This window comes from Danio rerio, chromosome 5, assembly GCF_052040795.2.
Source record: "Danio rerio strain M-AB ecotype USA chromosome 5, GRCz13ab, whole genome shotgun sequence".
In the NCBI taxonomy this organism is placed as follows: domain Eukaryota; kingdom Metazoa; phylum Chordata; class Actinopteri; order Cypriniformes; family Danionidae; genus Danio; species Danio rerio.
The window spans coordinates 39816843-39835613 of NC_141025.1; the positions used below are offsets into that span (position 1 = coordinate 39816843).

The 18771-nt window shown below is 37.1% G+C and overlaps 2 protein-coding genes across 23 annotated transcripts in view; one reads left to right on the forward strand and one right to left on the reverse strand.

Annotated features, from left to right (window-relative positions):
- Positions 1 to 18771, forward strand: part of si:dkey-58f10.12 — a 53250-nt gene that overhangs the window by 10090 nt on the left and 24389 nt on the right. The window lies entirely within an intron of this gene.
- On the reverse strand, positions 724 to 18607 carry si:ch211-271e10.1. Of its 22 annotated transcripts, XM_087253795.1 has the most exons (10): positions 18267 to 18598; positions 16962 to 17299; positions 5842 to 5920; positions 3878 to 4145; positions 3404 to 3760; positions 3176 to 3289; positions 2644 to 2862; positions 1758 to 1979; positions 1116 to 1337; positions 724 to 905 (listed from the first exon to the last, which is right to left on the reverse strand). In XM_087253795.1, the coding sequence occupies exons 4-10, from the start codon at positions 4061 to 4063 to the stop codon at positions 789 to 791; spliced, it is 1437 nt and encodes a 478-aa protein (XP_087109921.1). In that variant the 5' UTR covers positions 4064 to 4145; positions 5842 to 5920; positions 16962 to 17299; positions 18267 to 18598; the 3' UTR covers positions 724 to 788. The 22 variants fall into 22 exon arrangements, with proteins under 22 accessions (XP_087109921.1, XP_087109934.1, XP_087109918.1 ...); XM_087253808.1 differs by lacking the exon at positions 16962 to 17299 and having other exon boundaries at positions 724 to 902; positions 1758 to 1976; positions 18267 to 18607; XM_087253792.1 differs by lacking the exon at positions 16962 to 17299 and having other exon boundaries at positions 18267 to 18607.

Sequence of the window (18771 nt, forward strand, 5' to 3'; positions counted from 1 at the left end):
ATGTTTTTGACAAAAATAAGGCAGACAGACCCCAAGTGTTGCTCAAGCACTGGTTATGTAATTATTAATTACATTTAATGTTAGCTATGTTAACGATATGTATACACTCACCGGCCACTTTATTAGGTACACCTATTCAACTGCTCATTAATGCAAATTTCGAATCAGCCAATCACATGGCAGCAACTTAATGCACTTAGGCATGTAGACATAGTCAAGAAGATCTGCTGCAGTTCAAACAGAGCATCAGAATGGGGAAGAACGGTGGTGATTCAGGATTCACCTGATTTAGATGTAAATACCCTCAAATTAAAGCTGGCAGTCTGTAGTTAAAGCATATCTTGTTCGTGTCATTTAAAATCCATTATGTTGATGTATAGCGCCAAAAATATTAGAATTGCGTTGATTTACAAATCTTTATGAACCTAACTGTACTGTAGCAAAGCAAAATATTGCAATGTCATTTTTCCATTATGTTTTACACAGCGGACACCCTTCCAGCTGCAACCCAGTACTGAGAAACACTCATACACTTACATTCACTACGGCCATTTTAGTTTATTCATTTCACCTATAGCGTTGGACTGTGGGGGAAACCGGAGGAAACCCACCCGTATGGTCATACACTGTGGTGATAAAGAGATGGACATGGTCAGTAACAATACTCAGGTAGGCTGTGACATTGACAAGATGCTCTTTAAAGCATAAATACAGATCCAGAACTCTGTTTAAAAATCTCTTTATTGATTTCTTTGTTCATCTTTGAGGCTGATCTTTCAGGCTCCTCATCAATGGCGTGCAAAATCTCCAATGCTGCCCACCACCGTCCTGCGAATGTAGGTAGGCGGTGGACCAGGCCGAGGTTGCCGGAGAGGAGGGTTCTGGAGATTAACAATGTCGTCCTGCTGAAGAAAAGACATAATCATGAAAATCTCTCTCTGTCAGTTTCAGATACAACACTTCTAACCCTTGTGTGCTGTTGAGGGAGTTTTCATCCTCTCTGGGGGGATTTTGAGTCTTAATTTGACCACAACTTTCTTTTGGGAACAATTCTGGAAAAGCACATTCAGTGTAGACATATTCTTAATTCTAAGACTGAGTAAAGACTGACTAACCTGTTCTCTCATTCTTCTGAGAGGGCGAGCAGACTGAAGACCACGCAGAACCCCACAGACTCTTCCATTTATTACTAAATCTCTCTGCTGAGGTCTCTCAGGTTCATTCTGTTGCTGCTCCTCAGGTTGTGGTTCAGGGATTCGATTTTGTCCCCTACTGGCCACAACCTCCACATGCTGCTGGTTTTGATGAGGCATTTGATTCACAAATGCTTCATCCTGCTGGAGACAAAGACAAAATCATGTTACTCAACAGATTTACAGACAACCTGAAGATCTGTCAACTCAAACTTCTATATGTGGAGTCTATGAATTAACACTGAATCTAATAAATCTCTAAATAAGTAAGTGTATTTATGCTAGCACACTTTGATTTGTTGATTCACTCCATAAAACTGCATATACATCCATAAACATTTGAGCATAATTATAAGCAACATCATTGGGTTAAAAAGTCATATATGACAATTTTAAGCCGATCTTAATCTAAAAATAATGCAGATATAACATATTTTTTATTTCACTTACTTTAAAAAGTAACTAAGTAACATATTTAGTTACTTTTTTGGGAACAATTCTGGAAAAGCACATTCTTTGTAGACGATTTCTTAATTCTGGGTAAAACAGAAAGCATGAACTAACCTGTTCTCTCATTCTTCTGAGAGGACGAGCAGACTGAAGACCACGCAGAACCCCACGGACTCTTCCATTTATTATTAAGTCTCTCTGCTGAGGTCTCTCAGGTTCATTCTGTTGCTGCTCCTCAGGTTGTGGTTCAGGGATCCGATTTTGTTCCCTACTGGCTACAACCTCCACATGCTGCTGGTTCTGATGAGGCATCTGATTCACAAATGCTTCATCCTGCTGGAGACAAAGACCAAATCATGTTACTCAACAGATTTACAGACAATCTGAAGATCTGTCAACTCAAACTTCTATATGTGGAATCTATGATTTAACACTGAATCTACCAAAACTCTGTAAGTATTAATGCACGCACACTATGAGTTGTTATACTCAATAGAACTTCATATAAAAGCCAGACACTTTTTTTGCACAGGCCTATCTAAAGGGTTAATAGTGCAAACTTATGATCAACAGTAAAAAGGTTTCCTCATCTCAACTGAGAAAGCCCCCAGTAATCAAGAAAGCATGATTATATGGTGTCAAGACTTTACAATCAAAAAGTCTCGTTATTATGGAGGTCAACGGGGCAAAAACAGCCACTAACATAATGAAAGGGTAGTAACAATACACAAGGGTTAAAGAGAACATTGAGCATATTTATAAGCATTAGTGTTGGGTAAAAAAGTCATATGTGACAATTTTAAACCGATCTTAATCTAAAAATAATGCAAATACAACATATTTTTTACACAACTTACTTTAAAACGTAACTAAGTAACACACTTATTTTTCCAGCACTGATAAGCAGATTGATGCTTGTTTTTTTTGGGGAACAATTCTGGAAAAGCACAGTCAGTGTAGACAAATTCTTAATTCAAAGACTGAGTAAAGACTGACTAACCTGTTCTCTCATTCTTCTGAGAGGGCGAGCAGACTGAAGACCACGCAGAACCCCACGCACTCTTCCATTTATTACTAAATCCCTCTGCTGAGGTCTCTCAGGTTCATTCTGTTGCTGCTCCTCAGGTTGTGGTTCAGGGATCCGATTTTGTCCCCTACTGGCTACAACCTCCACATGCTGCTGGTTCTGAAGAGGCATGTGTTTGGCAAATTCTTTAAGCTGTTGGAGACAAAGGCAAAATCATGTTACTCAACAGATTTACAGTTAATCTGAAGATCTGTCAATATAAACTTCTATATGTGGAGTCTATGAATTAAGCAGGTCCTAGATAAATCATGTGTTAATAAGTGAGCTTTTAAATGATGGCTGCAGATAATAGTATACTCAGTGTGGAGTGGTCAACACTGGTTGTTCTAAAACTATTGAACAACTCCCAATCTCAATTTTGATCCACTTCAAATGTTCACTACTGTGTAGACTAAAATCTCCACCCAGTAACACTGAATATAACTAAAAGGAAGCTGGAACTCACCCATGCCTCTCTTATCTTCAGCATAGTAGGAGACCGGCGACACCTCGAAACTCTTCGAAATCTTTTATAATCTTTAGGCTCCGCTGAAACCATCTGAAACACGTCTCCATTGACCTATCGAAGAAACAAACATATTAAATGAATACTAAGAACTGAATGGCCCAGTTTAAAGCTTCCTTTAATTAATATTCTGGAGATAAGTGAAAGAGAGAGGCAGCAGTGACTTACAGAAGACACAGGTGGGGCCAAAGTTGGCTCAGCAGGCGTGGGGTTTTGATTTCCGAAAAAGAGGTAGCCCGGGGTGTCAGACTCGGCATATACGGGAGCTCCAGGCGGCTCTATCTGGCTCTTGAGGACTGGGGATGTAGTGGGTTCCCCGTTCTCAGGCACAGAGGCTCCTGGTGATGTTTCTGGTGCCTCCAAAAACGGCACCGAGGAGATGTCAACCTGAGGCTCCTCAATAGGGCGCTCAACCTCCATAATGGCCCCTGCAGCGAGGGCAGTGGCGAGCTCATCTGAGGCCTCAGGGACGGAGGACGCATCTGCTGTCTCTGCTGGACCAGACGCAGAAAACTCTCTGTCATCCTGTTGCAGAAACGGACATAATTTTAAATCAGTTCAATATATTATGAGTTCATTTGACTTATAGGTTAACTTGATTTAGCTTTTTCATTTCATTAATATTTCATTTTTGTAAGTTACCTCCACAGTTTGACTCTGGTGACCTGAAGTGAAGTCAAACTGACGCTCCTCATCGATGGGGTGTAAAACCTCCATGATAGCCCACCAGCGGCCGGTGGAGAGGGCTCTGGCGAGCTCTTCTGCGCTCTCAGGTGACAGAGAGGCAGGAATCAGGTTGGAAAGATGGTTAAAATCAATGGTCGACATGCTGGTGACAAACGCAATGACGAAACAGAAGAAGTAGAAGATCGATAGACACTGATGACGATGGCAAACACACTGTAAAGCACTGTGAAACAAAGAGATGAGATTAGTAAATAATAAAAAGCTTCTGTTTTTTATTCACTTAAAATAACCAAAACACACAGTAATGCAATGAAAATTACAGCACTAGGGGAGAGCAGGGATGAAAGTAACATGACAACATTTGCTTCCCAGGCTATAACAGCACAACCTATGATGGAGCTGCCAAATATCAGCTGATTTTAGGACTGTGTCCTGAGGTTAGGTCCCAATTTCAGCTTTTAAGAGCAGAATTATCGAATCGGTTCTTTTTTCCATATTACAAGTTGTGTTTCTGATATCATGTGTCACAATAATGATCAATCTAGAGGTTATTTAGTGTAATATTACATACTTAGGTGCAAAATGTCTGAGTTTTTCTGTTTAAAAGTTTAAAAAGTAATTTTTTTTTATTTTACAAAAATAAAGGACTAAATATGTTTGCAGTTAACATTAACAAGGTCATAGTCAAATATATTTCAAATAAACAAGATTAATCCAGGAAATCTAGCAAATATTGTGTTACTTCTGACCCACCCATGTTCGTCCATGCCTAATGAGGTCAAAAGTAACAATGTCCAACTTTTGTTTGACGTGAAGTTACAGTATTGGAGTTGTTCTACATTGATACAAAATGACACCTGGTCTTGATACAGTTAGTTACCACAACAAACATATAGTTTTGTAAATTAGGTTTTTATTAAAATGTTACTTGCATCCCCGCTTAAAACACCCACTATATAGCATTGTAAATGTGTGTTTCACTGCCTTAAACGTTAGTTTAAAACAATAGCTGCTTTTCAACTGCCCGGCCTGTAAAGACCTATACCTCCGGTCACCGCCAGGGTTTTTGGTCTGCCAGACGTCTTTAACCAAAACCAGACAGCGGAAAAGCAGCTATAATACAATATTTGAGCTAAAAACTGTATGTTTTCTGAAATATCAAACATTTTTAACAGAAAAAAAGGATTTATTAACATAAAAAAGGTGAAAAGCACCGAGTAAAATGTACTTACGATCATTCGACGACTCGGTATGATGTAAAAATTAGAACACCCCAATTTAACTGAACGTTCTAAGATAACCATGACGACGCCGCGGGGGAATCTATTACATTACTACAGTATGTGTAGTTATAGCTAAAGTGTTCATTAAAACAATATATGCTTTCAAATGAGTTTATATGAATACATTTTACACTTCTTGTTATATGTGTATAGCATACAGTACATTAAAACAAATGTATATTTATTTTCTTAAAAAAAAAAAACATTCCTGAACATTTACAGAAAAAAACGTACTTGACTACTAAAACATCTATAGCTAATAACATACTTTAAGGAAAATCAATAACAATAAAATAAAATACTACTACAATTGATGACAATAATAGTTTAGCGGTAATTAAGTTGTAAAATTGAATAGAAGACATGCATTCTGTTGCTTTACTCACTATTTTTTATTAGTGTAATTCCTTATTGCCGCCAGTAACTTCTTTTATTCTGTAGTATGACGGCTATTCTATAGTTAATTGCATTTAAAAGAGTATATTTTCAATAAAACGCTTGTAAGAGCTTAATATGCACGTTTAGGTTTGTGCTTTGGTCGCATGTACACAGTTTTGGCCAGCAGGTGTCGCCAGCAGGTGGAGTTTTCAATGCTTGCAAACAGTGAATTCTTTTTGTGAAGTCCAACTCACTCACCTCTCTGCATATTCAGCTCTTCATCAGGGGTCACCACGGGGATGATCCACAACCCTGGCACATGTTTTACCGGCTGACTCTAGAACAGTAATCTACATACAATTAATGCGATGCCCACATTTATCATGTAGGTGGCCAATCTGAGACTCCAGTGTGTGTGTGTGTTTGTGTCTGTGTTTTACCTTCTTGACACTTCATTCATTCATTCATTCATTTATTCATTCATTCATTCATTCATTCATTCATTCATTCATTCATTCATTCATTCATTCATTCATTCATTCATTCATTCCTCCATTGTGTATTCATGTTATAAATAAAGGTGTTAAAGAAAGGGAATTTCTAGAACAGAGCAGCTCTGTAATATTTACTATAGTTAATTAAATGTTCCTACATAGTGGCCACATAATGTCATTTTGTTTCATGTTTTTGACAAAAATAAGGCAGACAGACCCCAAGTGTTGCTCAAGCACTGGTTATGTAATTATTAATTACAATTAATGTTAGCTTCTTAGTTTCTTTTTGTAAATAACATTATGTTTTGCTTAATAATATTTCAATAATGCCAAATGTATTTATATCAAGCAGTCAAAACATCATGCTCAGAATATCACGCCAGGAAAACCCTGGTTACTAATAAATCAAATTGTTCCAGTCCTTGATTCTGATTGGCTGATCTGTGTTCTAGGCTGTTGTAAAATACTCCACAGACATACAGTGATTGCAGCTTGGTAAGCATTCTGATATCAGTTTATGACTCGAGGAACTGTTTATTTGATCCGTTTCATTTTATAAATCATTTGATCTGACCAAAAGAGCCAGTGAGAGAGAGAGAGAGAGAGAGAGAGAGAGAGAGAGAGAGAGCTCCAAAAAGCTTTTAATTAATTAAATTTTTTTTTAAGTACAAATAAAATAAAAAATAAAATTAGTTTAAGCTTAAAGTGAGGATTTAGAAAAAAATAAAGCAGAAAGTCAAAAAAAGCAACGGTTCAGTGAATTTAAAAGGGGGATTTATGTGGAGTAAAAGGCTGAGTAAAAAAAATATCTGATTGCTGCTCTATATGGTATATATACACTCACCGGCCACTTTATTAGGTACACCTGTTCAACTGCTCATTAATGCAAATTTCTAATCAATATGTCACGAAGCATGGTGTCTCTGATTGCCTTCATACTGATCAAGGCCGCCAGTTTGAGGCAGACTTAATCAAAGAGCTGTGTACACATAGCTGGACTAGATTGGGTCTATATTTCACAGAAAAACTGACACTACGTCTATTACTTGCAGGTACCTCATAAATGTTATTGACTTTTCTTACATGATGGAGTATTATTTATATTATAAGCTTTATTTAGCCAAAAAAACAACAAGCATCAAAATTTAAGGTTCTTCAGGCTAAAATTGGGTTACACATAGTCGGGCTAGATCTGGTTTATATGTCACCTAACCAGTGAAATGATGGCTATTGCTTGCTGGGAAAAGTCTCACTTCTACCACTCTTTAAAAGTTTTGGTTTCAGTTTGTGTCAATTTAAAGGGGTGGTCCAGATTGTAATATTAAGGCTTGGTTGCGTTTATAAGATGCAAAGCAATGTGTGATCATTTTTCACTTGAAGGAAATCATGTTATTTTTTCATATATCTCACTTTATTATAAACAGCTACTCAGCTAACATGAAAACGACAGTCAAATTTCCTAGTTCCTCTGAAAGGCCCACCCTTAAGTAACTCTGATTGGTCATCATCATAATGTGCTGCTATTCGTGGATCGGCTCCACGTCACACCCTTAAAAGCCTGTGCTTTTCTGCAGTGTAAACAATCAGTCAACCTCCTGCCTGCTCTCTAAAATAACATCTGACAAGTGTCTGTAAAGCCTAGTTCACACTACAGGATTTTAAACATCAGCAGATCGCTGTGCTGTTCACACTACATGACTTGACTTTGTGTCTTTTAATCTCTGTGGTGTTCACACTACGCAACACTCCGTGAACGATCCACAAGAGGGGGGTCACACATTACATGATCTGACAACATCTCATTCCCCATCAGCTCATTCAAGCTACCAAACCACAGCCAATGAAAATTTGAGGGAGGAGTCGTCAGAAAAAGCTGAACAATATTGGCTGCTTGTGTGCTGATGACATCACTGACAGCGTTTCAAGCTTTGGAGAAAGCATTTAAAAACATCGTCAAATCAGCTGATTTATGAGCGGATTAATCACTCATCTGCAGGTTCCAGTGGATAGATACACAGAGAGTTTTTAATTTTTGTAATTTTATAACTCTTTGAAATAAAACTAACATATTTATAACAACCTGCTGTTTTCTAACTATCAGTGTATTTCTTTCTGACATTGTTATTTTTTTATTACAAAACAGTAAAGAACTGAGCATTTCTGCCTTAAATTACCATATTGGTCAAAATGACTGCATGCATGTCTGATACTTTTCACTGTGACTTTAAATATGTGTGCATTTTTTTGCCTGGCAACTTCCTGCTAACATAAACAAAACTTTCTGATGGCAAAAACATCAATTTACTTCAGATATCTTTCAAAACAGCATATTCTGTGCTGTGAAATAGCTCCTGTTTGAAAGTGAAAATGAAAGCCAAGACCTTTAAGTGTTTTAGTATCTTAACTACATATTTATAGGCTGTATTACCAAAAAATATTATATTTTTAGGGTAATAGTGTCATTAAATATGATGCCAAACATTTAAAGCTTAATTTTAATATCTCAATAATAGCTTTGAATTTAAATATGTTGTGACAATATGGCGTTTTATATGAGAACGGTCAGAATGAGCACACTGTAAAAAAAAAAAGTTGAGTAAACTTAAAATAATTAGGCAACCTATCACACATAGCTTTTTGAGTTAACTCAACAAACAGGGTTTGAAGACCAGTGAACTCAAAATATTTTGTTGAATTCTTTAGTTCTCTGAACAAAAAGTATCATGTTCACCCAACAAGATATTTTTGTTTGCTGAACAAAAAATATCATGTTCAACCAACAGGATATTTTTGTTTGCTGAACAAAAAATATCATGTTCATTCAACAAGACATTTTTGTTTGCTGAACAAAAAATATCATGTTCATTCAACAAGACATTTTTGTTTGCTGAACAAAAAATATCATGTTAACCCAACAAGACATTTTTGTTTGCTGAACAAAAAATATCATGTTCAACCAACAGGATATTTTTGTTTGCTGAACAAAAAATATCATGTTCAACCAACAGGATATTTTTGTTTGCTGAACAAAAAATATCATGTTCAACCAACAGGATATTTTGTTTGCTGAACAAAAAATGTCATGTTCACCCAACAAGATATTTTTGTTTGCTGAACAAATATTATCATGTTTACTCAACAAGATCTTTTGTTTGCTGAACAAAAATTTTCACGTTTATTCAACAAGATCTTTTGTTTACTGAACAAAAATGATTATGTTTACCCAACAAGATTTTTTTAGTTTACTGAACAAAATAAAACAAACTGATTCATTATGCATTTACTATTAATTTTTAGGATTCAAATTAAATACACAAGAATAGTCAATTCACTTTTTTTTATTTTTAACTGTGTTCAAATCACAATCCAAAACATTTGCATACAAAATCAGCATTTGACATTAGCCGTGTTCAGCATTGGGCTAGTTTGTACACAACTAGTACTGAATGTTTCCAGATTTGAAAAGATTGTACACTGCCTCAACATAAAATAACTGGCAACCTTACTAAAACCAAGCTATTAGTGTGTCTAAACACTCAAACCAGGTGAATATACAATCATCTAATCAGAGTAAACCCTAAAAGCCACTCCATTCATACAGTCTTTAAAGTGTACTGCACTTTTGTCAACAAAGTACATAAAGTCCAAAAACAGACCTCAAAACATTGAAACAGTGGCACATTAGGAAGTGGTCACGGGTCAGTTGCCGTTACTGTGTGGAGTTTGAATGTTCTCCCTGCGTTCACGTGGGTTTCCTTTGGGTTCTCCGGTTTCCCCCACAGTCCAAAGACGTGTGGCACAGGTGAATTGGGTAGGCTAAAATTGTCCGTAGTGTATGTGTGAATGAGTGTGTATGGATGTTTTCCAGAGATGGGTTGCAGCCGGAAGGGCATACGCTGCGTAAAACAAGTTCATTGCGCTGTGAAGACCCCAGATTAATAAAGGGACTAAGCCGAAAAGAAAATGAATGAATGAATGAACTGAACTCTCGCAGATCATGTGCCACCAACCTCCATAAAACATGCTGAATCACTTAAAAAGTATATTTGAGTTCTTTTGGGTGTTCCATATTCAGTCTATACAAGAGGCTGAACAAGTAAGCGAAGGCTGCAGGCAGATGTGTGATATCCTGAAGTACTATGGCCTCCTCCAAGATTTTAGCGAGGTTCATCACATATTGCAGGGATGCAGAAGTGCCATTATCATCTTCCACCACAGTGAAGATTCCAATCCTTTAATCTCTGGTGCTGTGGTCTTCAGGGTCCGTGTCCTTATAGGAGATTAAGTAATGGGAAAATTAATTGATGTGTAATATTAATTACTACTTATTAATGTTATTACTATTATGCAAAGAAAATAAAAACATGTAATACTTTCGTACATACAAACAGTAACACTTTGAATAGTCTATAATATATAATAATTGAACAATATATTGACAACTTTTTAATATTTAGCAATTTTTTAAACTTTTATTTTACATAAAATTGCAAAGATTTACTTTTATTTGATACAGTTTCAATTGTGAAAGTTGTTTATTGTCCTGTTTAGAATATAACTGAGCCTTTAATTGTCATTCATAAGGGATTTATAAAGCATAAATAGTCCTCACTTTAGATTAGGTCACAACTGGATGAAGTTAAGCTCATAAAGTATATACTAACATACAAAGTAACTATTATTACATACCTTAATATTAGGATATTTAAATGTTAATTTGAATAGTTTATTAATCGTGTACTTAAGCATTCTGAATGATCTTAAAAACACCAAGTATTCTTAAATAACTGGTTTGTAAATAATGCAATACTTAAATTAGTAATACAAATGAATCATTAAAGTTAAAAAAAATACAATCATTGAGCACTTCATGTAGAGTTATGCTTAACAGAAAATAAATTAACTATTCGCTAATACTAAATAAATTATTTATAGCGTGCAGCTATTAAAAGTGTTACCAAGCAGACTAATAAATGTAGAATAGGGTATGAAAATGGGTAACTTACCAGACATATCTTGAGAAAGCAAGCAGAATTTTTACGAAGAAAAATTGGCAATCCCTCAAGAGCTGCTCTTTCTCGATCGGTGACAATAACAGTGACCTAAAGGAAAGTCATTTACAAAGGGTGTTTTACAATCTTATTGTTTTGTAAGTAAAAATGTACTTAGTACATTTAAATGAGCATAGTATTTTATTCATGCTGTTGAAAAAACACATGGCTTTATTTTTAAAAAAGAATTTTGTGGTTTCCATACAATGGAATTTGATAATGGTTGTGTTGGCAAATTTAGAAAAATGTTTAGTTTCATGTGACAATTACTTTGAGTTAAAAACTACAGCTATTATTTTCTATTTTCCTCTTTGAATGTATTCATTTGAAATGGTCACTCAAAACAAGTGAAACATCTGTTATTTATCTTACTTCCATCTCACAATCAAAACACAACTTGACACAATTAAAATTAATGCAAAAGGGCTGGACAATTAAATTGTTGCAATTACGTTTTATTAGACTGTATTACCTGAGCATGAAATTCTTGACAGGACAAAATATGTTGCACATGTTAAAAACATCAGACGGGTGTATAAGAAAAAAAAAATCTTAATGAGTACCTGCTCATCCATCTTGTTTAAAGTTGTATCCATCTCTGGACCCATTGAATCCCTTCTTTTCTGTAGAGTTTCAGGAGAGGTGCTGTATATTTATCAAGTCACTCGATTAACTGTCTCAGGAGATCTACATTACAGATCTGAGAAAACTCTGTGCAGATCTACAATATACAAAAAAAACATACATATTAATTTTTACACATAATATATATATATATATATATATATATATATATATATATATATATATATATATATATATATATGTAAATGTAAATATTTAAATGTTCAAATGCTGAATACAGATGTATTTTGAATTACCTATAATAATAATGTTGTTTGTTATTTTTAGCATTATCATTACTACCTTGAATGAAACCAAAGCAATTGCAATATAGTGACTTACCTCTTCCTTAAAGTCCAGGTTATCTCTCTCTAATTTCTTCCTGGCTAAATCTCAACAACTTCTTTTGGGCAAAGAGAAAAGGTTTCTTGCATCTGCTGGTGAATGACCGTCAAATTTCACTGATGATAACAAGTCTCACCTCCTCAAGGAAATCTTGCATTGAATTATGTCATTGTCAATATTTCAGTCCTTTTGAGCAAAAAGAAAGAAAAATATATATTTAGCCCTTTATATTTTTTATGTAAATAAAAGCTAGCTGACTGTTAAAGCAAGTTGGTCTGAATATGATAGACATTTAGTCGAGCTAACAAATCAAGCAATGAATTACATGAAAATCACACGATTTTCACACAAATTACACAGTTAAACACGTCACCGTTTGTTCCACTGGCTCTGGTTCGAAGGGAAAAAAGGTTATGATGTGCGCAATGCTGACAGCAATCTAGATAAACAGGACATAATGTTATATTTGACTTGGATACCTGATCTGGTATGTTATATGATACTCATTGTATTAATCGTGAGTTATTAAAGCAAATGACTCGATTGAAATCGCTATTTATTTCAAATACATTCACTCTAAACTTTTATTGATGTAAATAGCCAAAACCAAGTGCACGAAACAAGTAACTCACGGCTAAATTATAACAAATAGTTCCGTATTAGGATACACGCGCACATCAAAGCCAACATATCAAATAATATAACGTTAGATGACAACAAAAAAAGACATACATACCTATGATTTAGCAGAAACGTCGTTGGCCTGCTCTTAACTAGGGATGGCTGACGTGAAACTGATGTTTTGACACAGTGTCGAGATCCCGAAGCGCAAGTGTTTCGAATCACTGCACCGAAGCATGATCCGAAGCTCCCAAGTCACGTGACTGAAGTGTTTCGAAACACCTAGTCACGTGACTAAAGCGATTCAAAGCATCGATCAGCTTAGAAACGTTTCGAGACCTGGTGAATCCTAAGCTGCGTCCCAAATCGCATACTTATGCACTATTTTACGCCATTTTGTAGTATAAATAGTGTAAGTAGTGTGTTCACATTGAAAACTCTCAAAATAATAAGTGCACTTTAATTACCCGGATGATGCACTCATTCAGCCGCTAAAATGAAGTGTGTAATGATGGACACTTCACGCACTCAACGACCGCAGGTTTGCTTACGTAGCGGAAGGGGCGGAGCTATCTGACGTACATGTTGAATAACTTTATTTATTTTGGATGGTGAAAGCAAAATTCTCCTACAAGAGTGATTATTGCGCCTCCCGATGGTAAATGCGGTTATACTCACGGCAGGTTTTACTTGATAATTCAGTCGTTTATTTCACTGATTTGGCAACAGTCAAACGTCATCAGGGAAACGGTTTGAATTTCCGCTTAGTAAAAAAACATTAGTGTGCCATTTGGGACAACACTACATACATATACTATCCTGTTGAGTGTGTAAGTGCATAAGTACATAGTGCATGAGTGCATAGTGTATAGTGTGCCATTTGGGACGCAGCTATAATTTGACTGCCAAGCTCTCCATATTATCTTCGTCTCAAATGGCTTAGAGCACTGTGGGTTTGCTTATTGATTCTATGCTTAGCATGATGTTTTGGGTTCGAATCCCGACTTCGAAATCATGGTTTTATGTATTTTAATCATGTTTCTGTTTTGTGTAGCCTAAATAGGATACAGCTACAGTTACGCCTGGCTTCGAAATCTACTACTCCTGCATGGATGTCTGACACCTTAACCACTGTACTATGTTACTTGAAGGATTCCACATTCACAAAGTGGGGTTTAATTCCTCAATTTGTTCAATCGTTCTTTGCTGAAGCTGTTTCAGTGCAATATATATAAAAAATGACCACTAAATGTCACTGTAGAGTGAGGTTTCGAAACGTTTCGAAGCTTCGACACATTTGCTTCGACTGTTTCAGTGTTTCACGAAGCCTTGCTTTGCCCACCACTACTCTTAACCGCTCTATCACGGTCTCTCACATCATTAATACACTGGTAAAATAGATCGGGCAGTCAGATGGGTAGCACATCGCACAAAAACATGTATACAATTATATACAATCGATTATGAAAACGATTGACACGTAGCTCCGCAGAAAGAAAGATGGTTCGTTTTGTCGCGCGCACGTGACAGGTACCCCCTGCAGTGAGCTATGGAAGTAAATTGCGCATGCGCCAGAAGCTTATAAGGCGCATGCGCCAACAAGAAGGGCACGCATCAACGCAAAACTAAGAATTTTGTATTAGTTCAACGAAATATTTTAAGTTTTTCACATTGAAGCACCATATTTGTTGAACAAACTAACTATTATTTGTCAGCATTTCAAATGAAAATATTTAAATTCAGTTAACTTATTAATCTTTGTTCAGAGGACTTTTTGAAAGTTGGCGTTTTTACAGTGCAGTATGGTAATTCTAATAGTTACAGAATTCTAGTTCCACTGTTAATATATCCTCCTCTCATGTTTGTGCTAACGCAGAATGAAGCGAGTGCATCGATGCCCATTCTGACCAATCACAGATGTTTTTGCTGAGCTCCTGAACAGACAGGCATTCAGCTCATGCTGATATGCTCTCTCATTGGCTGTAGCTCGTCACTACATCTGACCACACGTGGGGTTGAGTCGGCCGACTGCTCTGGAATATTTAGCTTGCTGAATGTTGGATTTCCGTCTGCGAGGTGTCGGCGACGCATCAGCCAGCCTCGTTGATGCGTTGTTCAGTAGTTTACACTTAAAGAGCGGCGAGCGCCGAGCACCCGCAGATTTCTTCCCGATCACAGCCCGATCTGTCGGCGAGCTCGTTAACTTCCAAATCGGGCTCAAATCAGGCTTAAAATCCTCTAGTGTTAACTAGGCATAAGGAGTGAAAATGGGGTGCGGCTCCTTTAAGAGTGTTTGCCATTGTGTGTGCGTCTATGTGTGTGTGTGTGTGTGTGCATGTTGTCTGGGTCTATGTGTGTGTATGTGTGTGAGTAAATGTATGAACTTTCTGTAACAAGCGCATGTGCACGGGAGTTTTCTTTTTCTCTGATGCTCGGATTAAGTTATTTTCTGTAATTTATCGTGACAGAAGAATAAAGCACAAGATGTGGGATGCGACCTGTGTGAGCCTTGATTTATTTTTCTGCTGTTACCACGAGTCAGGTAAGCTATACTGTATTTTTTTTTTAACTCTATGCGTTACACAACGTCTTACATATATATCCGGAACATGCAGGTGTAAGTAATATGAATCATCCACATATCTTTAGCGACTTCATTACCTGAGATGTGAAACGCATGAAAAAGCTGTCTGAAGACAATCAATGCAGTCGCGCACACAAATAAGAGACACGATTGTGCTGGTGGTGTGTGTGTGTGTGTTTACAGCAGTTTGACTGATTAATATGAATTTGTAGCTAAATGGTTTGCCCGCAAAGCAGCATTTCACATTGTTTACATCGTTGCTACTGCATGCTATTAACGCTAGATACTGTACATGTCATGATCAATTTTAACAAATAAAAACATTTACAGGTTGTAGCTCACAGCTTCTGCTTTGAGGAGATTTTAGCCGAATCCAGCACTGAACTGGGGGAGATTCTGGAGCTGTTTTGTCAAATCAAGCTTGCTATGTGTTTTATAATTCTGTGGAACATAATTAATATTGAACTGTAAGCACTTCTGTCTTTGTGTCGTGTCCTTTGGAAGCCCAAATACAGAAACAGACGAAGCTCTGTGGAAACAGCAGTTTTTGGATGCATTTTTAGCTTCATCTCTGCTATAACGTTACAGCGCCTCTGGCCATGGCCCTTACCTGCGCAGTGTAAGTGCGCAGTAAACGAACCTTTGTGATCTCACAGGGGGCGGAAGTATTTTTTGTAGTCCCCAAAATTCGTTCATTGTAGGCTTTGCTAAGCTAACTCTGTAAAAACCAAGGTCTCCCCAGTGAACTTTTATCAATTTTATTTATTATTGTACTTTTTACATTCAGAGATGTTGTTTATGTTCACACAGCTACATTACACATCAACTAAAGTTTAAAATATGATATCATAGTAGACCATCCCTTTCAATGTTCAGTCTGAGCTGAGGATTTCCATTTCTCTGTGTTTGTGGAAAAGCAGGCAAGTCAGCTGGACCAATTTATGAGCAGGCAGAGCAGGATTCTCGCGATGACCACCTGCACATTACTGCTCTTTGTTATCAGCCGCAGTTTCAGTGTAAACTTAGTAAAAGCAAGCTTCTTTGGCGATGATATGTACAGTATTTGATTTTACTTTTAGCGGACATTTGCGCTGAGCACACAGTGAATGCCATGCATCGAGATTCGGACACCTTCTTCGAAAACACTCGATTGATCTCAGCTGGTGGATCAACATTCACCACATGTCATCATCGCTCTCGTCTGCGCCTCAGGTGGGGTTTGCAGACCTGTGTGCTTTCAGCTCCTTCCCTGTCATCTGACAGCAGAATACCTTGAGTGATTGACAGCTAATATGAACCAATATAGCGGCAGTGAAGAGCTGTTCAGCACGTTTTTAGAAAAAAAATCTAAACAGGTTGCACTACAGCCACTATAAGTCGCACAAATGCTCCCAAATATATTATGAGGTCGCATAGATTAATTTTCAGGCACATATGCAACCAAAATGGTTGCAATTTAGAGCCCTGTTATGTATTAAATACATTCACAAATACTAAAAACGAAGGAGGTTTTTGCTATAATTTTAGTTAGTTTTGTATGTACAGTTAAGTTAGATCTAATTTTTAAAAAAACTCTCATCTTTATTTTTATTTCAGTTAACGGCAATTATTTTACATTTTAGTTTTCGTTTTTTGTTTGCTTTTGTCAACTATAATTACCTTGGTAAGGACAAAGTGGCGTAGTAGGTAGTGCTGTCGCCTCACAGCAAGATGGTTGCTGATTCGAGCCTCAGCTGGTTCAGTTGGTGTTTCTGTGTGGAGTTTGCAAGTCCCTGCGTTTGTGTGGGTTTCCTTTGGGTGCTCCGATTTCCCCCACAGTACAAAGACACGTGGTACAAGTGAATTGGGTAGGCCAAATTGTTCGTAGGGTGTGAGTGTGCACGGATGCTTCCCAGAGATGGGTTGGAGCTGAAAGGGCATCTGCTGCGTAAAACATATGCTGGATAAGTTGGCGGTTCATTCCACTGTGGCGACCCAAGATTAATAAAGGGACTAAGCTGAAAAGAAAATGAATGAATGAATAAAGCTTAATAAGCAAACTTGCACTTTGGGTGTGACACACTGAAGGTTGGCCATACCTTTTGGCTTTAATTTGTTCCACCAGGCCACAAGCATAGTTGAAGTTTGTTGCAACAGTGCTGTTTTGTGCAGAGACTGATAAATGTTCAGAGGTAATATATTGGCTTCAGCCCGAGTCCAATTTGAACTTCACCGTCAAATTTCCAATGTCTACATCTGTGTACCATGCGTTCTGTACTGAACCACTTGTCTGGTTTAGTTCCACTGATCTGATGAATAATGAGTCAACCATGACATTTCTATTGTGTTTAGGCATTGTGTCTTTTTGTTGAGACATGCACCCTGAGGCAAAGTGGTTGGATTTGCCACAGGCATGAGATGTTGCGCCATAGGCCGGACACCAGAGACCGTTCGTGGAAGGTGAGATTTTCCACACTTTTTGCAGGCGAATGATACTGTTTTTTGCTGTTGAGATGAATTTCTTTTAAATATTTTTTCTGTTTTAAATCTTTTGTCTTCTTCTAAATGGCGTGAACAGTTTTTCTCTGCTCCCCTATAGCTTGAATCTGTATATTTGCTGCCTCTGCCGCTCTGCAAATTTCCAGTTTTTTTTTAAGGGTCAAGTTTGTTTCTCTTAGGAGACTCTCCTTTAAACACTGATCACTTATACTGAACACAATCTTGTCTGTTATCATGTCAGATTCTGTTGAGCCAAATTCACAGTCCTTACTCTTTTGTTTTAGTTATGTGACATACTTATCGATGTTAATCGCATGAAGTATAGGGTAGGCCCAGATCTGGTGCCTTTCGAAAACAATGTTCTTTCTTGGTAAACAATATTTCTCCATTGCAGTTACTATATCTTGCATTGTTTCATTCAGACAGTGAGTTACATACTTCTAATGCCTCCTCTCCTAAAGCATGAAGCGGAATGGCAATCTTTACCTTTTCAGTTTTTGAGTTTGATCCTGTAGCAGTCATATAAATGTTGCACCCCTGTAACCATCTTCTCCAGTTTTCACCTGTATTCCCTGACAGGACTAATAGAGGTGGTAATCTGAACTGATCCATGTTTATTTTTCACTATGAAATACTTATTTTAGTCAGGATGAGTTCACTTTATTCATCAAGTTGCTGTAAACTGCAGGCGTGAATCCATAAACAACTCATTCGTCTTATAGACCGCGTACACGGAGAGGTATAACTCAGAAACACATTTATTTAAAAGAACACAAGCAGCTCCAACTGCTAACCATCACATGCGTTCAGTCTCACTCACTGACTCCGTAGAACCCCCGTACTTAAACCAAAGTCGCCCTCTAGTGGAGTCAATACGTAATGACATTATAAGTGCATATAACACTACACCACAGCTACTTCCTAAATAAATGTACATGTAGGATTTTTAGCATAAGAAAAAGCAAAAGTAAATTTTTACTTAAAATTACCA